The sequence below is a fragment of the Labeo rohita genome, chromosome 17, assembly GCF_022985175.1.
Source record: "Labeo rohita strain BAU-BD-2019 chromosome 17, IGBB_LRoh.1.0, whole genome shotgun sequence".
Lineage (NCBI taxonomy): Eukaryota > Metazoa > Chordata > Actinopteri > Cypriniformes > Cyprinidae > Labeo > Labeo rohita.
Window position 1 is genome coordinate 10,737,838 of NC_066885.1, and position 26,956 is coordinate 10,764,793.

Here is a 26,956-nt window from a genome sequence, read left to right on the forward strand (position 1 = left end):
CCGTCCTTACTACCTTTTTGGGCCTTGAACGTGGTAGTTGCGTTATTGTCTACGCAAGGTCAAAAAGCTCTTGAAATAAAAAAAAACGTTTGTGTTCCAAAGATGAACAAATGTCTTAGGGTTTGGAACATCATGAGAATAATTAATCCGAGAATTTTCATTTTTGGGTGAACTATCCCTTTAAAAGCTATAAAGTTAGAAGATCATAAGTTCATCCATAAGTACAAGACGTCATGCTCACAATCCAATAAAAAAAAAGCATACAGAGCACAAAATATCATGTCTTGCAGAAGTACCTGTACAGCATAAAAAGGAACCTACACAACCTTGACAGACTTCTCGGAACAGATTTAGATAATGTTGTTTACAACAACAGGCAAAGTGGAAGCTAATTGGTTGCTGGAACATGAAACATGGCCAACGTAAGACTGGATAAGCTCTTACCCTGTGGCTGTAGACAGCAGGGTTAAGGTGAAAATATTTGTTATGATTCCACTGGAACTGGGGTGTTTTGAAGGGAAGAATTAAAATAGAAAGCATTAATTTGCAAGTGTTATATTGTTCTGCTCATTAATTAGTCATGATGTAGCCTGGGGGAAATAAACACGCATGAAATCTGTGGGCCTGTGACGTGAAATTTGGAGTAAGAATTTAAAAATAAATAAAACTCACAGCACTTTGACTCAGTCTTACTCAAAGTGCAGCTATTTTCACATGAGTGTCCATCTGGTGTTCACTCCCTTTTATTGACAGCACATTTGGTGCCCCATTACAACTGATTCTGCTTTTCCCAGCCTACATCTGGTGCTCTGGCTGTTGTTTTGTATTTTTCCACACTTTGTCTTCTTTGATGAAGCCATTTTAGTTTGCCATTTGATTTGCTCCACTTAGAGTTGAGTGACATTGGGGAAAACGGATAGAAATTTCAGCTTTTTCCTTCACAAGTACAACATATCCAGTACGCAACTCCTAGTAAGTAGGAAGCCATTTAGCACACACCTTTATCCAAAGTAACATTTCCCCTTGAAGCAACCTGGGATTAAGTGCCTCACAGAACACAATGATAATGGTTCAGGTAAGGGCCTATGATTTCTGCAATGCAGAAAACACGGATGGAATCCCAGAATGCAGTTATAAAAATGAAATCTAGTGTGCATGTTTTATGCGTCTCTGTGTGAATGATTGGCACAGTTTTGTCTATTACACAAACTCAAGCATGTGTGACGCTTATGGTGTTTTCAGCATCAGCGTCTCACTATGACACTCCATGTGAACGTATGTGAAATATTGTACATAGGGCCCTAAGATTTCCGTGATGCAGAAAACGCGGACAGAATCATAGAATCCAGTCATAAAAATGGAATTTACAGTATAATAGGGAGAGTCACAGAATTGCCAAATTTTGGACAAATAAAAGTAGTTAAGTACACTTAAATTAAAACGCGATATGGACAGTGTCTATGAATATGCAGATACGTGGTTTCATTTTCATGACGCTTGTCGTGTTTTCAGCCTCTGCTGCCTCAATGTATGAGTACATGAAAACATAATTTCTAGAACTGCTATGAGCAACAATTTATGAGCATTTTACTGTTTCTTTTGAGAAAAAACTACTATAATATCATACAAACAGAAACTTAAACATCTTCACAGCAACCTATCAAAATAAAAGATTGGTTTAACTTGAAGAAACTGTGACAGAAATATATTACTTATTGTAATAGTAGTACTACTACTAATAAAATTATTACTAAAACATTATTCTTTGAGGAATATTTACCAGAGAAGTTATTTACCAGAATTTATTAACCAGAAAAATGTCAATGTAAATACACAACAGTATTTCTGAAAGGAAAAAAAAAAGAAATAAAATAAAGTAAAATAATAATAAAAAGAAATAAATTAATTAGAGACTTTTTAAACTTTAAGGAAACTATTAAAATGGAATCCAGAAAATAAATGGAAAACACAGAATTTGGTAAAAAATAGAACTGAATTTCAGAAAAAAAAAATAAAGCACATTTTATAGGGCCTTAAAATTGTAATTTTTGTTAAACATAATAAATTGCTGTTAAATTTGGTAATTAGACTGATCAATATATTATATTTTACATTTTTAATTCAACCATTAAAACAGAGTCTAGAAAAATTAAAGTGAAAACACACACAGGAAAATAAAAATTAAAAAAAGGAAAAAATAACCAATATCAACCAAATTTTAACCTATTTTTATCCATGTTTTAATTTTAACTTTTGTTGTGTAACACTTTGTTTGCCAAAAAAAACAGAAATTGTTCAAATTTCATTTGATAGCATTTTAAAAGATTTATTACTTCAGTAGATTAATTACTTTTGAACAGATTAAATTTTTTGAACAGATCTAATTCATTCATTTAATTGCCATTATGTTAACTGATTTATATTAAACTATAAAAGACAGAATCCAGAAAAACTAAAATAGAAACTAGAAAAAAACAAACAAATATTTCATAAAGCACTAAAATCGTTATAAATAAAATAATAAATTACTAAATTGTTAAAGTTATGAATTCAATTGTTCAAACACCTATTTGGATTAAAATTTTATTCATCCATTAAAACTAAATACAGGAAAACACAGAATTTTAGGAAAAATGAATGAATGAATGAATGGAGTGAGTGAGTGAATCAATCAATCAAGCCCTTTTCATGGATGTTCAAACCAGTAAACCTTTGGTTACTATTCAGGTTCTATTCAGGGTTCACTCTGCCACACCATCCTCCAACTGGTACGCTCCTAAAATCAACTTTCCAAGTCATAAAGCTTTTGAAACGACTGGCTTCTCTTTTATTTCAGCCGGCTAAAGATGTGGTCGTAAAAGCGGAATCGAATAGTTAACCAAGCCTTTCATTCAGTTCCTTTAGTCCGTCCTCTCTGACATTGCAACCCCTCCCATGTCTCCTCCTATAACGCCTGCACTTGTCAGCATGTCCACGACGATCTGATATGCATTATTCATTAGGGCTAAGTAAGCTACATTTAATTTCCAAATCAGCTGCTCACATTCCCTTTAATGATATGCTAATAGCTAAGGAGACTCAATTCCCTTAGCAGCAGTCCCTCAGACTGGGAAAGTGTTTAGGATTGCATAATCGTGCCACGATAAGCGTCGCATTAGCCTTTATGTTTTCCTGTCTGCCGTGTCCTGTTCTATCTCAGTCAGCAGAGTTAGCAGAACAATTATCTCTGGAAAACATGAGGTGTGCTAACACCCAAGCATATATGTGCAGAGCTAAGTGCTTTTTTATTAGCTTATAGGTATTAAGCTTCAGGGAAACACACTTTGTACGCCAAATACATCTTGCTTTAAAGCAAACGGAAACTTGTAATTCACAGGCTAATTTACATTTCAAACGACGTGGCTTTGATTTTAGCCTAGCATTGTTACGTAACTGGAAAACGTTTGATCTTTTATACTAGCCAGCAGAGAAGCCAGTATTCCACCACACCAAAGGTGTTCAGCACATATGACTTTCTTTTCTTTCTTCAACTGATCCTTTTCTTTGGCTTTAGCCTCTGGAGAGATGAGAAAGAGACAATTTTTTTTTTTTTCCAAGTCACTTTTTCAGTATTTTTTCCATTAATATTCAACATAGGGATTCCAAAATGTGTCATTTTCTCTTCAAAGTAAATGAATAAATACAATCCATTAACTGATCAACTGAAAAAGGAACATAAAAGAAGGAAAAAAAAACGAGATGACTCACATCATCACAAACTTCACAAACATCACAAATACAAGACTATATTAAAATGTCTTTTATAACAGAATAAAATACAAAACACCATTGTAAATGGTGTAATCAAATAAAAAAATGGTAAAATATAAAATTAGCTATACTTCTATATTATCTAAATGATCTACAGTGGGTATGGAAAGTATTCAGACCCCCTTAAATTTTTCACTCTTTGTTATATTGCAGCCATTTGCTAAAATCAAGTTCATGTTTTTTCCTCATTAATGTACACACAGCACCCCATATTGACAGAAAAACACAGAATTGTTGACATTTTTGCAGATTTATTAAAAAAGAAAAACTGAAATATCACATGGTCCTAAGTATTCAGACCCTTTGCTCAGTGTTTAGTAGAAGCACCCTTTTGATCTAATACAGCCATGAGTCTTTTTGGGAAAGATGCAACAAGTTTTTCACACCTGGATTTAGGGATCCTCTGCCATTCCTCCTTGCAGATCCTCTCCAGTTCTGTCAGGTTGGATGGTAAACATTGGTGGACAGCCATTTTTAGGTCTCTCCAGAGATGCTCAATTGGGTTTAAGTCAGGGCTCTGGCTGGGCCATTCAAGAACAGTCACGGAGTTGTTGTGAAGCCACTCCTTCGTTATTTTAGCTGTGTGCTTAGGGTCATTGTCTTGCTGGAAGGTAAACCTTCGGCCCAGTCTGAGGTCCTGAGCACTCTGGAGAAGGTTTTCGTCCAGGATATCCCTGTACTTGGCTGCATTCATCTTTCCCTCGATTGCAACCAGTCGTCCTGTCCCTGCAGCTGAAAAACACCCCCACAGCATGATGCTGCCACCACCATGCTTCACTGTTGGGACTGTATTGGACAGGTGATGAGCAGTGCCTGGTTTTCTCCACACATACCGCTTAGAATTAAGGCCAAAAAGTTCTATCTTGGTCTCATCAGACCAGAGAATCTTATTTCTCACCATCTTGGAGTCCTTCGGGTGTTTTTTAGGGGTTCTTCTTTACCTCTCTCACCAAGGCTCTTCTCCCCCGATAGCTCAGTTTGGCCGGACGGCCAGCTCTAGGAAGGGTTCTGGTCGTCCCAAACGTCTTCCATTTAGGGATTATGGAGGCCACTGTGCTCTTAGGAACCTTAAGTGCAGCAGAAATTTTTTTGTAACCTTGGCCAGATCTGCGCCTTGCCACAATTCTGTCTCTGAGCTCTTCAGGCAGTTCCTTTGACCTCATGATTCTCATTTGCTCTGACATGCACTGTGAGCTGTAAGGTCTTATATAGGCAGGTGTGTGGCTTTCCTAATCAAGTCCAATCAGTATAATCAAACACAGCTGGACTCAAATGAAGGTGTAGAACCATCTCAAGGATGATCAGAAGAAATGGACAGCACCTGAGTTAAATATATGAGTGTCACAGCAAAGGATCTGAATACTTAGGTATTTCTTAGATATTTCAGTTTTTCTTTTTTAATAAATCTGCAAAAATGTCAACAATTCTGTGTTTTTCTTCCAAAATGGGGTGCTGTATGTACATTAATGAGGAAAAAAAATGAACTTAAATGATTTTAGCAAATGGCTGCAATATAACAAAGAGTGAAAAATTTAAGGGGGTTTGAATACTTTCCGTACCCACTGTAGATTATGTATGTCTATTTATACATTACCAGTAAAAAGATCTTTAATGTTTTTTAAAAGGGTCATCAGATGCAAAGTTCACTTTTACATGTTGTTTGAACATTATTGTGTGTTGGCAGTGTATGTACAAATCTACCATACAATGATAAATATCCATGCAGTGGTTTTTAATTAATCTGTAAAAATAATATCCCCTTTTTCAAATCGAGCTGTTCTCAGGTGCCTGTCGGTGTGCCGTCACACCGACAGAGGCCGCTCCCGCAATAGTTGACTGACATGAGCGTCTTTCCTCAGACCCGCCTTAAATCAGCTGTAACAGTCCGACCTAAAATTGTTTCGATGCCGGAGCAGGGATGTAAATTAGACAAGAATATCTCAGATTGAGAGATTGAGGTGTTGTGTTGCTGGATGTAATAATGAACATAGTGGTGGTCATTTACTCCCGACATCTGAGCCGCTGAAGATGCAGTGGATTCAGAATATTAGAATGATTTCAGAATGATCATGTGACTGGAGTAATGACACTAAAAATTCAGCTTTTAAATCACAGGAATACAGTTAACAGTTATTTTAAATTGTGAAAATATTTCAAAATTTAAATTATCAGATAAATGCAGGCTTGGTGAGCAGAAGATGTTTTAATAATTAATAATTAACTTCCTTAAAAAAAAAAAAACATTAAAAATCTTACTGTTCAAAAACTTTTGACTGGTAGTATGTTGTTCAAAAGTCTGGGATCAGTAAAATTCTTAATGTTTTTTAAAGTCTCTTATGCTCATCAAGGCTGTATTTATTTGATCAAAAATACAGAATAAAACAGTAATATTGTGAAATATTATTGCACCATACAAACATTATTGCGAACTCCAGTCTTCTGTGTCAATGTTGGAAACAGTTGTGCTTTTTTTTTTTGCAACCTGCAATACTTTTTTCTTTGATTCTTTAATGAGTAAAATGTTAAAAAGAACAGCATTTATTCAAAATAGAAATATTTTATAACAACATAAGGTCTTTTCTATCACTTTCAATATCCATTTAACACATCCTTGCCGAACAAAAGTATTAATTTCTTTAAAGAAAAAAAAGGTAAAAAGTTTCTGACCCCAAACTTTTGAATAGCAATGTGCATTGTAACACAAAATTTCTATTTTCTAACTTTTTATCAACAAATCCTGAAAAACATATCAGAAGTCCTAGAATATACTCATTTTATATTTTACATATATATTAAAACATTAAAACCTAAAATTAAAATATAAAACTACACTTTGTAAACCATTACGAATATAAAATAATAAAATTTGAGTGTAGAGACTTTACTATGTCATAACAGACTTCTCTCATCAGTGGATTGCTCTTGGCTTTTAAACATTATTGCTAAATATCAATTTCTCTAAGACGAAAATGAATGGGATTTTTATTTCTGGTACCAACTGTTACTATAGCTAGAGGACAGAAAATGATGATGATCCCAGAGACAGAGAAAAGACACAGGACTAAAACACAATGCAGGTTGGATTCAAAATAAATCTACGGCAGAACTTCTAGACTACAGCTCCACATTATATTTCTTCAACATCTTACATTTGAAGGTTAAAGCAAGGTGATAACAACTGAACACAGTGTTAACAACTGAATCCACAGTACATATATTCCAGTCAGCAGTTTCCAAACTTCCCAGTCCTTCCAACTTTCATAAGGACAGAAATGAAGTTCCTAACAGAAACAGCAACCTGGGGTTTTCACTCAGAGCTAGGGAAATGAGTATATGGCTCATCCATATGTTCAGTTTTCCCGGCTGCAGCAAACCTGTGAACTGATGAGCACAGCATTGTTCCTCCATGTGTGCAAACCACTTCTGCGTCCTTCATTTTCTCACTATTTCCCAAAAGTCATTTCATTAGTTCAAATCTGGAGATGATGAATGGCACCTGTTGCACTTTGCAAGATACTTTCTAAAACTGTTTACAATTAACTGTTTAATACAACCATCCTCTACACTACACAAAATAATTCACTGGATGAACTCAATTTAATTGAAGGCAGGATTTTCATCCAATAAAACTCATAAAAAAACTAATTCATGCAATAAAATATAATTGAGTTGGGGCAACTAGGGCCCTATGAATTCAGTTTTATTTTTTCCCCAAATTCTGTTTTATTTTTTTACAAATTCCTTTTTAATTTTTCTGGATTCCATTTTTTTTCAGTTTAAATTTTTCTCAATTCCTTTTTAATGGTAAATTAAATTTTATTAATTAAAGAGCATGCCTAATTAATTAAAATGACAAAACTTATACAATTTCACATCAATTTAATAAATGTTTAACAAAAATGACATGTTTAGAGCCCTATGAAATGTTTTATTTTTTCTCACCATGTTTTATTGTTATCAAATTCTGTGTTTTAGCATGTCTAATTATTTGAATGCATACTTAATTTATTCAAATTTATTCTTAAAATAGCCTTATGAAAGTTTTTTTTTACCCTTAAAAATTCTGTGTTGTGTATTTAAAATGTTCTGGTTATTAAATGAAGGCATAAAACATTATTTTCATTTATCTTTTCATTACTGAAAAACATGGAAGAAATGTTGTGCGATTATTCCCTAAAAAACTATGTTTGTTTAATTTTAGTAGTAGTAGTAGTAGTAGTAATAGTATTAATATATTTCTGACACAATGTCTTCAAGTTAAACCAGACTTTTATTTTGACGGGTTACATTTACATTTCTGTGTGTTTATGATATGATGCTGGTTTTCCTAAAATGGAACGGTCAAATGCTGAAATCACAGTGAAATCACACATTTAAATGGTATTTTTTGCAGGGTAATATTAACAGATACTAGTCCATATTGTGGTTTGATTTAAGTGTAATGACCTACTTTTGGTTAATTAATTCAAACTTTGACAAATTCCGTGACATTCCGCATTATACCGTAAATTCCATTTTTATGACTGGATTCCGCGTTTTCGTCCGCGTTTTCCGCATCATGGAAATAATAGGGCCCTAACTTAACTTTAGGCATTAACCAACTTCTTAGGCATTAGTCATAATATGTTGTTACATCCACGGCATGCCCAAAGTAGTTGTTTATTTATTCTTATTAAAACAACTTTAACTCATGTTAGCAGGTCCTCAACCCAAGCACATGCACTACACTTCACCACAATGGTAACCCCTTAAAACACTAACATACCAGAAACTGTTTTAAATACAAACATAAAAGAACATTAAACATTAACAAGTCTCCCAATTTTATCATCTTAATTAAAAAATGCATAAAATTCTATAAAAAACATTTTTTTTCAACATTTACTCTCCTTATCTAGCCCTGTGCAAAACATGATGGGAAGGGGAAAACCACTTCCTAGTTACACAAGTAAAATAATTTATGTATTCTCAACTCAAATGAATTAAGTAAAGTGGTTGTAAAAATTGTGTTGGATTAACTTAATTTACTTAAATTGAACAAGCATCAAATGTTATTTCTGGCCTACTTAAAACATGTTATTTCAAAATGAACATATTGAGTTGAACCAAAATGCAACTGTTTCAAGTCAGTTTAATACAATGCATCGGTGCCAACAGCCTTGTGGTTAGTGTGTCGACGTATAGCACAAATGCACACATGGCGACCCGAGTTCGAATCCCGTCTCGATGTCCTTTGCCGATCCAGCTTCCCTCTCTCCACCCAGTAGCTTCCTGTCATCTCTCTACTATCCTGTCCATTAAAGGTACAAAAATCCAAAAAATATAACTAAAAAAACACACAATGCAATTGTTTAAATGGGACACCTAACACAATGGTGTTAAATGAAAATTATTTTTAAAAATAAAATGAAAAGTGTGTTTTGTTTTTGAGTGTAATGCAGATGTTTGCAACAAGCAGAAGATGCCACCGCTTTATTACTTTAATGCATCAAGCACGAAAAGGGGTCTTTCCATCCTCAAGTGACCTTTAATAACAGCTAACCAAGTCGATGGAACCGCACGCAGCAATTTCAAGCTAAATCATAGAGAAAATCAAAACCAACGGTGTTCACAAAATCAATTTTATGCTAACTCCAAACCCTGGCTCATTTGCATGTCCGTAGCAGCCCATCTTCCTAGCTGCGATGAAAATACAGTATCGGTGCAACCTAAAAAAACGATGATGAATTAGACGTCTAAGAGCACGCCTGAGCTAATGATAATCCGAAGGCGAAAATCTGAAATGACCTTCAGCGAGCACCTGCACATTAATCATCCAGTGATACGACCAGCATTTCATTACCAGCCCCCGTATGACAGGTGCTTTCTTACACGCCTGTGATCTATTACATCATCGCAATTAACATGGTAGTCTAAGTTGGTGGCGGAGAAGAGACTTATGGGTTAGAATCTGGTGTAACAGGTGGCCTTGTCAATAACGCCGCGAGCCCAGACGCACACATCGCAATGAAACTGTTTGGTTATATTGAGGCACAAGAATCACATTTATGGACTCGCAGTAAACAGTTCACTCCTTCAGGAGACGAAAAACATTATTATTACAGCACCTCGGCCGCATTCTGTTAGAGTGGCTGTTTCTGATTTTGTGAAGGTCTCTGCCAACAAACACTCCAGGCTTGTTTTTCTCTCCAATACTACAAGCCAAGATGCCGACTTACTTGGAACAACAACCTGTGCGAGGAACAGATTAATCATTTAGACAAGGAGGAAGGTACCCGTTCTAGAGTGAAAGTGAAAAGAAGGGAAGTGCGAGTGTTTTCCCTTAAAAGAATGAGCCGAGGCAAACTCAATCCAAATTCCATTTTTCCCACAATCAGATTACTGTCAATCCTCTTTCTTGTTGCTCTCCAGAATCAGGAAGTCTTGGCTACAGCGCAGCTACATCAATGGGGTGCCACTTCTGAGGTGTTTTGAATGTTCAAATAAAGATCACAGAATCCGACCCTCCTTTTTGTGAGAAACTGGACCCCTGGGACCAGCTGGAGATCAGGTTTGAGAACAAACTGTTGCAGTAACCTTATTAATATAGTCTTCAGCAAAGCTAACATGATGACAATGAGAGAAAATCTCTACTGATGTCCTTTCTGCTTCCGTGAGCTATAGCTGCTCTAACCCTGTAATCAGTTTCTCAGACCCCGCTAGCGCTCCGCTTCAGCAGGAGGGTCATGAGGAGGACGTTCCGGCTTCTCTGGGGGAAGTCGTGTGGAATAAGCCCTCGCCGAAGTCTAATCTGCTGTGCAAATGCTCTGTGAGGGCTGGTCAAGGACGATGAGACCTCTGCAAACTATCACACTTATACACACACAAACAAACGTACAAGCCAAAAATGCAAAAACGCACATAGGCAAACAACATACCAACATCAGAAAATTAACCTGTAAACAAACAGTGACTTCATATCATCATTGCTCAGACAAACTCCCTGGGGAAGAGAGGATGATGCTCAGTCATCCCTAAATAAGTGAAAAATCGCACAGTTGACTGTAAAAACAGCCTCGGATACCTTTACAGCAGGTTTAAGGACGAAAATCTGCCTTTTGCCAAACAGACCACAAAAAAAAAAAAAATTGAGTTCAACTGGAATAAACCAAGCCATAGTACCTCAACCTGGGGACAACAGAGTCATAATATTCATCACGATTTTTGTCAACTACTTTTTTCACCAACGAAAATGAGACTATAACAAACCAAGGCTACGTTTACATAAAAACAATGTAGTCAAAAACTGAAACGTTTTTCCCTTGCGTTTTAAAAAAGTTTCACATATACATAACATTTTCAAAAGGATTTACATTTACACATATCTGTGAAAACATACCTGCCAAAAACGCTGTATCACGTATGCCAGACCAGAAGTTGGCAAGCTGTTCGTTCGCGCTTGCCTTTAAAAATCGACACGTATTGCGCATGTCTACATACCTAACACGTACTACGTACGTGTATTAAGTCACCATTTTCAGAGGTTCTCATATTGGTTGTTTACACGGAAACGATAAGGGTGGTGATTTTAAAAACTTGCACTTTGAAACTCGTTTTCAAAATTATGCATTTTCAGTCCCCAAAATGCTGTTGTCGTGTAAACTAACAGGCAGAACGCATAAAAAGTTTCCTGTTTTTGCCTGAAAACGTCACGTAAACGACCCCTAAAACTCGCTTTGAATGACAAAAACGATGACGAAAATCTATTGACAATTTCGTCAATGAATAAAAACAAGACTAAAATCTTAGGGAGGGACAATTTGGGAAAAGATTCATTAAGAATGAATCTGCTGTGTGGTTAGAAGGTTATATACTATGAACTTTATCGTAGCCTATTGATCTATCCGGCGGGACAATAGCTAACATACACTTGCTGCACATCTCATAAAATTAAAAAAAAATGTCACTATGTAGGAGTAAGAGAAAAGCAGACATGCAGATAAATTTGATGAGGCAAAAGAGAACTGAATTCGGTTTTCTGAGCGCACACCAAAAGCACGTTTCGCACAGCACTCGAGTTCTCTTTCGCGTAACGTGAATGGAGAAAAACACACAAAATTATGTCGAATTGTCTGTTTTGACGAGTAATCATGTAAACACAGTTGATCAAGTCTTAAGTGAATGCAAACAGTTGGGAGAATATCATACGTGTATCAGTAAATTGCACCCTAGGCAGCCTAATTTAGTTGCTATTGTCCGGGTCATTGATGTTAATCAAGCAACAAAAGAAACACAGAAAATCACTCTTGACTGAATCACTTTAGTAGACCTAATAAAGAATAATCTAATTTTATTTACAGAAATTAATAACTAAAATATGATTTAAACTAAATGCCATTTTAGTCAAAAGACTAAACAAAAATGGTTAGTTTTTCGTATGTGTACTTCGGTTAAAAAAAGTAGGGTAGGACGAAAAACTCCATCTCATTTTCTCCTCCAACTTCAAAATTATTGAATCGTTTTTTTACCTTTTTTTGGTAAAGGCCGTTTGACTTTCTTTGCACGTTCACTTTGTAAAAACTGTGTCGGTATTTACACGTAGACAGTCATGCGTGATCTTTCCAATGTAACTACGTAGTGCGTGAAGTCGTCGACGCAGAGCTAGTGCAAGACAAGCATTTGTGGTTAAATAGTATATGATTTTTTTTTGTTGATTTTAGAAAAGTTTCACTAGATTAGACCCTTATTCCTCAGCTGGGATCATGCAGAGAACTTTGAAGCTGCACTGAAACTGCAATTTGGACATTCAACCCGTTGGCCACCACTGAAGTCCACTAAAGGAGAAAAATCCTGGAATGTTTTCCTCAAAAACCTTGATTTCTTATCGACTTTAGAAAGAAAGACATGAACATCTTGGATGACACAGAGGTGACTAAATTATCAGGAAATTTTAATTATTGTGAGAACTAATTCTTTAACTGCATTTTATGTTTTGCTTTCAGTATAGTTTTATCACGACACACCAGTTTAGAACCACTCATTTACAGCTTGGATTCTGACACATTTTAAATCTGTGAGATTCACACAATGATTCACATCATCTCCACAGACTGTTCAGAGGGTAATCGGTCAGCCACGATAGGACACATATCCCCTCCTCAATGAAGACCCCACACAGGGTAGGAGATCATACAGCTAGACTATTTTCTGAGCAGTGGGTAGAAAAAGTGCATTTTACAGCAGAGCCTCTCAGCACCAGGGAAAACAGATTACATCCGTTTGTGCTCCGATGCCCGCCTGACAGTGGCAGCGCCTGGTACACCTGCCCTCCAACTCTGAGTGCATGCATTATTCAGCATCGCTACAGCTCTGCGTGCCACCGGTGTTGTCGTCTAAAACTGCGGGCGTCCATGTGCCGTAATCAAAGCAGGCCGGAGAGCAGCTTGTCTCGCTGCGATATCCTGCAGTTTCTACATGATAGTTTTTGAGAGACTAGAAGGGGAGGGAGGTGGCTCTGGTTTCCAGATTTACCTTCATTTTTGTGGTTTAGGTGCTATAACTGCTGCTGGTAGTCATTTTAAACTACAACTGCAAAGTGTACATAAATATTAATAATAATTTAAAAAATAATAATAATAATAAAATTGAATTCATAATTGTGTTAATCTCTAAATATATAATTAGAAATATAATCAATTGTGAATATTAAATATAAGTAATATTAAATGCTCAATACTTTTAATTAAATTAGGAAATCATATGCAATATGCTATTTTTTGTATTGATTGGATTTATGTCTATCATTAAAAGATTTGTGAGCTGAAACAAATTATCAAATGCCATTTTAATTTGTTTTAAATGAAGTTTTAATGAACCACATACAAGTGCCAACTCCTACTATTGAAAAAAGAAACTGTCAATAGCATCTGCAACAAAAAAAATGAATTATAAAGTGAAACAAATCAGGAAAATACTGCAGGCTAGAGTTTGGGTGACACCGATGTTCTCCGGTGGTCTTTCCAAAAGCAGATAACAGGCGTAATCTCTCTCATCTGGCTCTCACCGCTGGGCTCCTTTCAACGGAACCACACTGACATTGCAGGAAAAAAAGTGTTTTTCCTTACTATTCATAGAATACATTATCAGGAGACATCAGCTGTGGGTTAAAAGGGCCAAAAGCATCTATTTAAGAAACACCAACTGTGGACCCGGTGATTTCTCGCTCCCCAGGAATACTTTCTAAGTAGTCCATTTTGCCACCTTTGACTGCTAATTATGTGTCAGCACAGTGGGAGAAACAGGGGGAAATGCATGCGAATCTATCATGCAATATCCAACAGCAAAGATTATATGACAGAAGAGGCAGGGGATTGTCAGATATATAGGTCTTAGACTGAATATCAAACCAAATTGCTTCTAGAATTGGGATATTCAGTGCAGAAGACAATAGCTCATGGACTCAATGGTCAAAACATCTGCCAAAGTGCATTTTTAAGACACAAAACTGATTGCTGTATCCCAGGGGCGTCATGCACTCATTATTTTTGAGGGGGCACGAATGGGAGGGGGTCATCATGTGGCACGGCAGCCATAACAGACATAACAGTTTTATTTATTTTTTCCTTTTTATTCGAAACATTCCCAAAAGCATTAACTATATCATGGAATATCTCGATTCTCACCTTTAAAGGAGAAGTTCACTTCCAGAACAAAATTTACACCCCCTTATTATTTAAGATGTCCATGTCTTTCTTTCTTAAGTCAAAAAGAAATTATGTTTCTTGACAAAAACATTTCAGGATTTCTCTCCATATAGTGGACTTCAATGGTGTCCCCAAGTTTGAACTTCCAAAATGCAGTTTAAATGCAGCTTTAAATGGCTCTAAACAATCCCAGCCTAGGAAGAAGGGTCTTATCTAGCAAAACAATTAGTAATTTTCTAAACAAACTGACAATTTCTGTCATTTTTAACCTCAAACACTCGTCTTGTCTAAGTCTATGTGAACTTGTGTTTTTTTCCGGTTCAATATGGTCCTTACAGTTAGGGTTTTTAATATGACTGACTTATTTAATGTGAATTTAACAATTAAAGTTAATGTGAATAAAAAAATGTAAGTTAGGCTAGTAATCATACAACTTTCATTGTATAGAAAGAGCAAAGAACATTTAAATTATCAAATAACATTTTCACTGACAATCTAGAATTCAAGCACTCTCAAAAACTCCCATTAAAATCGCTGAAACTGTTTACACTGTGAATCTTACTTACAGATTCGTACACACATCTGCACTTTGTTGTTTTCTGAATTCGCCAGAAAGTGGTATTCAGTCAGCAAGTGAGTAAAGAAACACCGCCATTTTAGCATTAACTCATCTGAATGCCTCTGATTAGTCAATGCATTTCTAAGCTCAACAGCATTGTGTGTGATTGGTTATAATCCGCAGTGCTGTAAAAACGCGTCTTTCTCTGGCTCAGCGCCAGCCAGCGAACACAGATTTGAATTTATCAGCTGATGATATGACGCGAACGATCTAATCAGCCAGTGTGATTGTATCAGATATAGAATATATTATTCAGCTATTTTTTGTCTTTTGGAAGGTGCATTCAAAATCCACTTGGCTCAAAAATCTGAGGATTCAATGGGCATGACGCCTCTGCTGCAGACTGTCAGCATATAGACATATGTTAAAGGATGTGAAAATAAATCTAACTAAAATTCAATTTTAAAGTCACTTTTTGTCTATTTCATGCTTTAATCATCCATCACAATAAATTAAAATCAATTGCTGGCCCTAATATAAATATTATAAAAAAGACTGATCATATCTGGATGTACTTTAATGATCTGTTTAACTGAACAGGTTAAATGAACTGTTCTGTTTAATGAGCTGTTCAACATGGCATAGAAACAAACTTGATCAAAATGTAACAACCTTTGAAATGACTTTTTAAGCCCTATTTTTCAATCAATTAAAACCTTTCATAACCTACTCAATTCTCAATAGACAAAATATTTGTAACAACAAAAATAACAACATTACAGAGGTCAAAAGTTTACATCCCCCTTTCAGAATCATTAAAAATCATACAAAATGCATGTTTTTGTTTATTAACAAATAAGATATTTCACAAAGAAGATGTTTACATATAGTCCACAAGAGAAAATAATATTTGACTTTATAAAAATGACCCGGTTCAAAAGTTTGATTGATACCCTTGATTCTCAATACTGTGTTGTTACCTGAATGATCCACAGCTGTTTATGAGTCCCTTGTTTGTTCTGAACAGTTAAAATGTCTGCTGTTCTTCAAAAAAATCCTTCAGGTCCACTGATCTATAATAGAGAACTGGATAGCTCATGACGTCATAGAAGTGAAGCCACTGCGCCGCCATATTGCTATTCCTTAGTATTCGCAAACATTCTATTGAATGAATAGGAAATAATACGACTTTAATGAGAAAACATCACCTAACAAGTCAGCGTTTTCATATCTGAGGTCTCACTGTACATTCTCACAACGCAAACGTCCTAAGCATTTAAACGGTTATTGTTTAATGTCGGGAATTCGCTCTGCTTATTAAAAATATACATTACAGCAGCGAACATGAACATGATAAACATCGGACGTTCACCATGTTTACAAATGACAAAATGCTCATTCTGAAAAGATTTATGCTTTGTATACATATAATTTGCCTTGTACAGTTAATAATTGTTTATGCTGTTTTGTTACAGTGTTTTTATTCGTAACGTCACAGGCTAAATGCATGTTGCAACAATGATTTCGTTAACAATTTTGAAGCAGGTAATGATTTAAACGTTTGTTAATTTAGCCTACATAACATTCATTTTGAAATAAATGTTAATAATAAACGTTAATAATGTTAAATATAACATTTTGAATATAGTAATATCAAATTATTTAAATAACTAAAAAGATCAAATGAAAATGAAACTTTAAAAATGAAACTAAAACTGTCAGCAGATGGCGGTAAGTCATTGATTTTATCACTGAATCATTCATTAAAGAATGAAGCAACTCTCTTTACGAATGTGTAATTGAATCAATAACTCAGATTCGTTTTAAAACACCAGTTCATTCATAAACGGAACACAGCTGTGTTTGAGATGCGGCTGACTTTATTTCAGATTTTCATTGACGAAAGTGAGCAAAATCAGGTGGTGTCAGATAAATGTAATTTAAGGCACTTAGTATAATTTGCGCGATCTTTAAGAGTTTGAAATAGATGTTGCTCACTTAGGGACATTAAAAATATACACATCATAACTTGGAGAAATTACGCTGACTAATTACAGTTTGTACGGATTTAAAGACATCAAGCTTTAATTCCAAGATTTGAATTTCAGTACAACATAGAGCAATATAACAGGCTTGTATTGTATTATTTATTGTATATTCGAATCAGTTTCAGATACTAATTGCAGATATATGTTAATGTTTACTATTTCCTGCATAGTTACTTACATTAAGAAATATATTTTGTGTTGAATCAGAACTGTGTCGGCAAGTGCGCAGCTGACACACCCACCTGAACGATTTCCAAACATCGCTTATCCTGCTCGAAAAGACGATAAACACTGCAGATAGGATTTTAAGTAAAAATGAATTTACATACACATATCATAAAAACTTGTCCTGTGTGACTGATACGCTTAAAATCGGGTGATTTTAGGTCAGCGGTTTAGCTGTGAGTCAATGGTGCTCTCTGCCGGTAGGGAATAGTAAGATGGCGGATCGAACACTTCCGGTGGCTTCACTGCCTGACAGCAGTTTAGAACGCAATGAGCGATCCAGTCATTATATATAGATCAGTGTTCAGGTCCCATAAAATCTTTGGTTTTCCAGCATTTTTGTGTATTTGAACCCTTCTGGATTCTGAGATCAATCGTTTCACACTGAGGACAACTGAGGGACTCAATTATCAACTATTACACAAGGTTCAAACACTCACTGATGTTCCAGAAGGAAAAACCATGCAATAAGAGCGGGGGGGGGGTACTTTTAAACAGAATGGAGACGTGTACATTTTTCTTATTTTGCCTAAATATCATATTTTTCATTTAGTACTGTCCTTGAGAGGCTACAGAAGATAGTTGCATGTTTCCCAGAAGACAAAATAAGTTAAATTTACCCTGATCTTCAAATTGTCCTTGTGATGGCTTTATTGTCACGCTATCCTTCAGAAATTGTTCTAATATGATGCTAAAGAAGTATATGTTATGATTATCAATGTTGAAAACAGCTGTGTTGATTATTTTAATGTCTCCTTGCTGAATAAATCTATTAATTAAAACTGTTAAAAACTGTAGCACTCATGTTGGCATGGTTATTACAAAGTACATAAAGTAAGGCTGTCAAAAATCTCAGCAATCATTACGTCACACAAAAGTGAGTAGTGATTTAATGACTGAGATGAAAACCACTTGGTAGGCACAAAGAGCAGGTGGTCTGGTCTGCAGAGAGCAGAGGCATGGTTAACTGCGTGGAACGCCCCTCATTACATGAGTCACACGCTGTGGCCACTACAGAGTCGCAACACCTGGGAGCTCCCCCATGATCCCTTGCACTGTTCTCATGGAGCAATGAGACATGCTTGTCCTTCTGCAAAACATCCAATGCCTCCCAAAAACCTTCCTCCCTCAGAAATTTTAGAGCTGAGACATGAAAATGTGCAAATGTGGTGATACCAAACTACAACTACGTCTCATTCCACTCTCTAGTTCCCAATAATTTGAATCAGTATATTATGAACATGATTTCGGACACAAAGGACCTTGATCCACTAAACACTGATGATTCAATTTCCTGCAGTTACCCTATTATGAGGTCAAGCATTAAAATGTAGCTGTTATTTATTAATACAGATAACAAGCTATATGTCTGGCATAATTTGTTTACTGTGCATTTTGATCACATATTAAAAAGTACAGTGGGAAAAAATGGCAATAAAGAAGTTCAAACAGTTTGTCTGAATCAACTGATTCAAAAATATCACTCAAAAAGCTATCTGAAAATCTCAGTTATTACAGTGCATACTCAGAGGTGATATTGTGTACCATATTTGTTTCAGGTTAATTAAAAAAAATACTATTGCACCAAATGATTGCAGTATTCAGTTACTGCGGTTTTGTCATGGTACTCCACGGTACTGCAAAATATACAATGGTTTTACTGTTGCACGTCCAAATACTGTGCTGTAGTAAATGTGTGGAACAACATGGCATTACCATAGTATCACGTCCAAAAAAAAGCATGGTATTATCCAGAGGTGGGTAGATTACTTATAGATTGTAATCAGTTACTGATTCCAAATTACAAAATTGTAAAAAATTGTAGTTAGGGTAATACAATCAGACTCCTTTTAGATTACTTTTGACCTAACTTGTTTGTACCTTACAAATAAAATAATATAAAAATACAAAGATTAAGAAAATACATTCCATTTATGCATTAAACATTATATTACGTCAAGGTTTCCCAAACTGGTGTTTGTGAAGGAACTCCAGGGGGTTTATGAGTTTAATGAAAAGGTAATATTTAATCAAATCATAAAGAACTATTAAATTAAAATAAAGCATTTTAAAATCAATCAAAATAATAAAACTTACAATTTTTTTTTTTTTTAAGTTTACCTACATATCATGTAACCATACAGTTGAGTATTAAGAACGAAGGGGATGTAAACTTTTGAACCGGGTCATTTTTATAAATTCAACCATTATTTTTTGTTGTGGACTTTATGCAAACATCTTTTATGTGAAATATCTTATTCAGGTCAGTACTAAATAAACAATAACATGCATTTTGTATGATCCATCTTCATTTGGTAAAAGAATTAACATTTTTAATGATTCTCAAAAGGGGATGCAAATTTTTGACCTCAACTGTAACCAACATCAGAGAACTGATGAAAATGCAAATGCGATACTTAATTGATAAAATATTTATTTTAAAATCTCAGGGGTAATTCAAGTAAATATATTAGGTGAAAGAAGATCAAATGACCAAAAAGTTAGCAAATTTGTGCATTTTAATGCATTTGAAAGACAAAAGCCTTCCAAAGACAAAGAAATAAATAACCTACAAAGTGATAATGCAAATAAAAACCAATGTGTTCATCAGTAGTTTATGCAATTTTGAAACTCTTCTTAAACCTGAAATGGTTTTTGTAAATCAGTGGTCAGATGTTGTGTCGCCACTTATAATAACTGACTAATAACTGATCTTTGTGTGAACATCCACAAAACTGGAACACTTTCTGAATATATACAAGCAGTAGGCTATTTTAGAAAGTAAAATTTAAAAAAAAAATCAGAGAGAATCAATAAATTCTAAATAATTTATTGCTATTGTGTAAATAATATGTAATCATGTAATCCATAAAAAAGTAACTGTAGTCTGATTATGAATATTTTTAAATGTTATTTAATCTAAACACAAGTACTTAATTTATGCAATTTGATTACGTAATCCAGATTACATGTAATCGTTTACTACCCAGCTCTGGTAATATCACAGTAGGTTAAAACCCATCAAAAAACAAAAATGTTTAGGTGTACACTCTTTAAAAGACTCTTAAAACTGTTAATTTGTACAACTGTCCAGAATGCAGAAAAACAGTAGCTAATCTAAGCAAGAACGATCTGAAACAACCTAAGACCACTGAACTGAATCACCTAGTGGGAGAATAATTAGAAGCCAAATCTCTTCTCTATATTAAATCAGGGGCCTGCATTAATTCTAATCAGCGTGTGTAGCCAGGCTTGACTGCTGGCCCCAAGGGGAAAAGAGAGCGGCACCCTATCCTCCGCACCCGGGCCTGGCAGAGAGTGCATCTGGCTCGGACCCTGCTCTTCAGGGTTCAGCGCTTCCCTCCAGCGGCTGCCATCAGCGCTCAGACTCACACACACAGGTGAGAGACTGCAACCTTTCCCTGCGCCAGCTGTTTAACTGTACCTGACGGAGCTGTTCAAATGGCCTTTATACACAGGGGTGGAAATGGCACAAGAATTATTGCCTGGCATTTGCAGCTATGATCCTACAAACAGCAAAGCAGATTGTTTAGGGTGTTTCAAGATGTTTTTAATCCAATGATGTGTTGTGAAAGCCCCATCCATGCATCAATAATGAGGTTGTATGTTGATTATTGACTATATTACTTTTAATGTGTTGGCTTTAGATGACATTTAAAAAAATATGATTGCTTATTAAACTACATGTCATTTAAGATTACATGAACACACATGAATCTTAAATTGATGTGTACGTGCAAGGTTATGACTAAAAATCATGCAACAATAATTCGTGGCTGAGCAGAATATTACAATAAATATTCCTGAAATGCACACTGCAAACAGTGCAAGTTATGACTGTTTAGGCCTTTGTAGCAAGCAGTTCATAAGCAGCACATATTTAGTGCACTCTATGGCAAAAACTCTATAAAACTATTTTACGAGACCACAATATTTCTTTCTTGAAATGAGGATTTTCAAGAAAAATGTCAGAGCCCAGGGACCCCTAATTTTCTGGCTACAGTCTATTTCCTTATAAAATAAGTGCAAAAGCCCAAAAAATTGAAGTAAAAAAGAAAAATGTCCACACACACAGCAGATATTCCTAGATATAAACTATCACCATCAAGACAAAAAGTTTTACCTTTGATTTGACAGCCCAGTACTCTTCTGTCCCATACTGTACATCTCTGAGAGTGGTGAGGTAGTCATAACTGATGACAGCCGTCTGAAAACATTCATTTCAGAGATAAAGAAGAAAACTGTGAATAAAAATCTGCACACTGAACAGAGAGCAATACATTTAAAATACACTGTATTTGGATTTTTGGCTGAATAATTCATTTACTGTGATTTAAATGCAATCATTTTTAAAAGTACACTACCAGTCAAAAGATTTTTTTTTTTTTTAATTCTGCTCACCAAGCCTGCATTTATTTGAGTATAGCAAAAGCAGTAAAATTTTGAAATATTTTTACTATTTAAAATAACTTTTTTCTATTTGAATATATATTAAAATGTAATTTATTCCTGTGATTTCAAAGTCGAATTTTTAGCATCATTACTCCAGTCACATGATCCTTTAGAAATCGTTCTAATATTCTGATTTGCTACTCAAAAACATTTCTTATTAGTATTATTATGTTGAAAACATTTTTTTCAGGTTTCTTTGATGAATAGAAAGTTCAGAAGAACAGCATTTACCTGAAATAGAAATCTTGTGTAGTATTATATATGTCTTTATCATCACTTTCATCAATTTAATCATCAACTTAAAGCTAAATAAAAGTATTAATTTCTATAATTTATTTTCAAAAACAGAAAATTTAAAATTATACTGACTCCAAGCTTTTGAATGGTATAGTGTATAATGTTACAAAATCTTTTTGTTAATAAATGCTGATCTTTGGATCTTTCTATTTGTCAAAGAATACTGAAAAAAAAAATGCAACTGTTTGAAATATTGATAATAAAAAAATAATGTTTCTTGAACAGCAAATCATGTTGGAATGGTTTAAGAATCATGTGACACTGAAGACTGAAGTAATGATGATGAACATTTAGCTTTGATCACAGGAATAAATTACATTTTAAAATATATTCAAATAGGAATTTTAGAATTAAAAAATTATTTTAAATACTAAAAATATTTCGCAATTTCACTATATTTGGATCAAATAAATGTAGGCTTGGAGAGCAAAAGAGACTTCTTTAAAAAAACATTACAAAATCTTATTGTCCAAAAACTTTTGACTGGTGGTGTATTTATATAAAAGTAGTATTTTTTTTAATTATGCAGAAGTATTAAAAAGATTAATTAAAAGTAATAAATGAAATGAAAATGGCTTTTTTTTTCAAATCAGTTCAAACTGTTCAGTTCAAGTCATAACTTTGATTTACCAACTCAAATGATCACAAAAAAACTATCAATTAGCTTATGGAATTAGCATGGCATTCCAAGGTACATTTCAGAGAAAAAGCCGTTTAAAATATGCTGTATTTGCATTTATTTTAGATTTTTTTTATTACTTAAAAAAACAATTCAAATGTTGTGTTACTCAAACACATGAGTGTTTAAAAGAATTTAAAATAAAATTGACATTTATATTATTTAATATAAAAGTAATATCATTAAAGTGTTTTCAAAGGGATTAAAAGTTTAATGAATTCAAAGTATTAAACGAAAAAAAAAAAAACATTTACCGCTGCAGCTGCCCTCCCAAATCTGACGATGCTGAGATCATTGAAGTCCACATTTTTGTTGTAAAAGTAAAATCCCGATGATGCAAACACTGCAGTGGCAACAGATGATACCTTCAGCAGTCGAACAGCCATGTGAGGAGCTGCAAAAAGACCGAGATCCATCAACATCATCACTCAGCAGCTGTCCCTGTATTAAGTATACTCAAAACATCATCTAAACTTAAAAAAAAAACACATTAAAAACAATGTTAGACTTTAATTTCTCATAATATCTCATATTTGTCCACTCTCATACAGTTTGTAAATAATGACATTCTGATATATTTTAAAAAATAATACATAGTAATCACTAACAAAGACTACTGATTATTTCAAATAGAGTAATTTGAGGCTGATAAAGTATGGGGGCGTGGCACCAAGGTTGTGGCGTCATTGGATTTTGACCATGAGTGATGTTTATGAAAACTGATAAATGAAGCGGTTTACACAAAAGAAAAAATATTACGATATTTATCACATTTATGGAGTTAAACGAAACACCACCCCTGCACATTAAAAACAAAGATAACTGAAGTACGAGTGAACCTGTTTCATTCATAACATCAGTCGGTGTCTTGAAAGACGCTGTCAGCTGATCACAAATAATGTTTATGTTACACAAGCGCTTGCGTAACACACAGAGAGAATATAACAAGTTAACCGCCACCGGTTTATTGCATGATGTCTGAGCTAATAACTGTGATTAATGTATATTAAAATATCTCAAGGAATCACAGAACAGCTGATTTACCTTCATTGACTCTCGCTGTCATCCACTAACTGCTCTGTGACCTTTCAACTCTGACGTCTCTGTTGACAGGGCAACGTGCGTAGCGCGCAATGCATCATGGTCATTGTAGTTTACAATTACATTCAGTCAAAAGTGAAAAATACCCATCAATTCCATATGAAATAATATGAATATTTAAGCTATTATTCATGTGAGAAACCAACACAGCTCTGATTTATTTTCTCACACACATACATTCTCATGATTGAAATTTAATTTTAACATTTTCAGATAAGTACCACAACATCAAATTATAGTTAGTGGATGTAAGTACAAAAATTAATGACCATATCTCATTTTTTCAATTAAATGATATGACTGAGCAGATGTTCACAGCATTAAAAAGCAAAACGATTTCAACTACATTCTTCTTACTGGGAACCTCAAGCAACAGATCTATTTTAAAACGTAAACACATTATATACACTTTTTCTTTCAGGTCTAGAGGACAGGGTAGTGATGGAGCGTGAAAAGATTTAACATGACATGAGCTCGGACAGATAATGTGAGCGGAACATTAGCAAAGTCATCCTAAATGCAGCCTTGATTAACCTCTAAATAAATTAACAACACTGATTAACTGTTTAGTGCATTTGCATAACCTAAGCTATACATAAAACACTCCAGTTATCATTCATCTATTACACGTAGAAGTAATGAGGAATTAATGATATAGGCAGTTTCTGCACTGCTAGTGTCATCAAGCAGGACAACAAAAAAATATATATAACGTCTTCAAACGACCTTTGCAAACACCTTTTCAGGTGTCACGCCTCCCCCAACTCAAACATTACAAACACAGCTCTCAGGGGTCTACTTTCAATAAATCCCCAACATATTAGGAATACTTTTTAACTAATCACATAGATGAAACCCATTAAAATCAGTAAAACACTGCCAGTGTTTATGCTTGTTTTGCCCATTGTCTTTTCTCTGTGTATTTTTGGCAAATCTTTGAATTTTTTTCTTTTATGGATGTATATTGGCAGGTCGCTACGGAAGTCCCTTTCCACCACTAAACAAAAAATTTAAAAAGATTATTGCGACTTTTTATCTCAGTTCTTACTTTTTTATCAGAATTGCATGATACAAACTCGCAATACTGACTTTTTTCTCAGAATTGTGAGATATAAACTCACTATTGCTAAAAATAAAGTCAGAACAGCGAGAAAACAGTCAGAATTGCAAGTTTATGTCTCGCAATTCAGACTTTATTTCTCAGATTTGCAAGTTTATATCATGCAATTCTGACTTCCTTTTCAGAATTGCATGTTTATCTCACAATTCTGAGAAAAAAGTCAGAATTGCGAGATATGAACTACTAATTGTGAGGGAAAAAAAAGTCAGAATTGTCAGATAAAAAGTCGCAATTACCTTTTTTACATTTTTTTATTCAGTGGCAGAAATGGGCTTAGGTCGCATACACCTTTGAATTTTGCTTGCATTTCTATAATTTATGTTTCCTGACTGGCTAAATAAACACCCTCTGGCTCGTCCTGCTAAAGCAGCCACGTCCCAAACTTTTGCCATTGGCTGCGCAGATAATATATACGTTGACAGGCAGGTCAACATATATATTCGGACTGAATGCAACGATTGGACAAACATTTTAACACTTTAATTATTAATTGCATTAAGGATGTGAAGAGACTAGTCACCCAGTATTAAAAAATGTTCCTGAAAAAAAACTTATATATATATATATATATATATGTGTGTGTGTGTGTGTTTTAAAAAAAGTCTCTTATGCTCATCAAGGCTGCATTTATTTGATGAAAAATACAGAAAAAACAGTAATATTGCAAGCTGTTATTACAATATAAAATAATGTTTTAATATACTTTTAAAATATAATTTATTTCTGTGATGCAAAGCTGAATTTTCATCAGCTGTTACTTAAGTCTTAAGTGTCACATGATCCTTCGGAAATCATTCTAACATGCTGATTTATTTTTAGAACTATCAATGTTGGAAACAGTTGTGCTGCCAAATATTTTTTGGGAACCTTTAAGTCTTTTATAATCTTCCATAATATTTAGAGAGCACTTTTGAATTTTTGTGAAAGGCAAAAATACACACAAAAGTGGATAGACTGACAAAGAAAAGCCAACTGTAGCCAACACAGCAAATGACTTCCCAAATTTTTATTTTATTTGAATCACATTTCATTAGATGTTTTATAAGAAAACAAAAAAACACTAGACAATAAAATAATAATCAACACTCATTAAAGTTGAAGAGACATCCGCAATAAATACAATTCTGTGTTACTGAAGACATGACACTTGAAATCAGATCATTTCTAATGTCTTCTCTTCAGATCTCCTCTGCTTCTTTGTTTGATTTTCTTCCAGAAAATGGCTTTCTGTTTTTCTGCACCTGGAGCTGCATTAAAATTAAAATCAAAAGTGAAAATTTTGCAGATGCAGATGTTCAGCCTACAACATTTACCACAGATATCTGTAACCAGTAGTTCCCAATGTAGTTCCCAGCTGGACACCCACCTTTGCTCCTTCAATGATGTGAGGATCCTTCTGTAATACATTCTGCAGCCCTTCCTCTGTAGAGAACCCTATCCAGCAAAAACCCCTATGGAAACCCGTTTCTTTATCCTGTTAGACAAGAGAAAAATCATCTCAGCACTACAGGATTTTAACAAGATGAAACATTAAATCTTAGTGCATTTTTAGAACTTATACTTACAAATGGCAGTAGACACTTCTTCACCTGGCCAAACTGCCCAAAATATTCTTTAACTTCTCCTGAAACCGAACAATAACATACATTAGACAATTATTTATTGTACGTTACATACAAACCATGATTATATTCTATACTTCCAAAGATGCTTCGAAGTTATGTATGGATAATGACTTAACATTTATTTAATCTGATGCAAAATCACTGATTAAATGACATCCTTTACTCACTCGTTGCGACGGTCCATGGTAATTTTGAGACAAATACTTCAAAAACCTTCTTGCCTGCTGCTGTCCCCGCCATGTTTCGTCCTTGCGAAAGAAGCTGACGGTGACCCCGACCACGTGACCAGAAGAAATAATATTTATTCCATTAATCTATACAAGTTAGAAACTTAAAA

At 34.6% G+C, this 26,956-nt stretch overlaps 2 protein-coding genes across 2 annotated transcripts in view; both read right to left on the minus strand.

Moving 5' to 3' along the window:
• Positions 1-23,870, minus strand: part of adck1 (aarF domain containing kinase 1) — a 164,007-nt gene extending 140,137 nt beyond the window's left edge. Inside the window, exons 1-3 of the mRNA XM_051132870.1 lie at positions 23,818-23,870; positions 23,028-23,167; positions 21,469-21,552 (exon numbers count right to left, since the gene is read on the minus strand). Of these exons, the coding sequence (XP_050988827.1) occupies positions 21,469-21,552; positions 23,028-23,167; positions 23,818-23,839 (246 nt within the window). The 5' untranslated portion in view covers positions 23,840-23,870. The remainder of the gene's footprint in view (positions 1-21,468; positions 21,553-23,027; positions 23,168-23,817) is intronic.
• Positions 23,871-25,985: 2,115 nt separating this feature from the next.
• On the minus strand, positions 25,986-26,885 carry slirp (SRA stem-loop interacting RNA binding protein). The gene is made up of 4 exons (XM_051132874.1): positions 26,787-26,885; positions 26,560-26,618; positions 26,361-26,468; positions 25,986-26,241 (listed from the first exon to the last, which is right to left on the minus strand). Exons 1-4 carry the CDS (start codon positions 26,857-26,859, stop codon positions 26,173-26,175), a joined length of 309 nt encoding a protein of 102 aa, XP_050988831.1. The 5' UTR covers positions 26,860-26,885; the 3' UTR covers positions 25,986-26,172.
• Between the last annotated feature and the right edge of the window lie 71 nt (positions 26,886-26,956).

Bases quoted from the DNA above. Each gene is read 5' to 3' on its own strand.
- slirp (XM_051132874.1), bottom strand. From the start codon at position 26,859: ATGGCGGGGACAGCAGCAGGCAAGAAGGTTTTTGAAGTATTTGTCTCA. The intron at 26,619-26,786 runs GTGAGTAAAGGA...GTTCGGTTTCAG, and splicing joins ACCATGGACCGTCGCAACGA to GAGAAGTTAAAGAATATTTT. The intron at 26,469-26,559 runs GTAAGTATAAGT...CTTGTCTAACAG, and splicing joins AGAAGTGTCTACTGCCATTT to GATAAAGAAACGGGTTTCCA.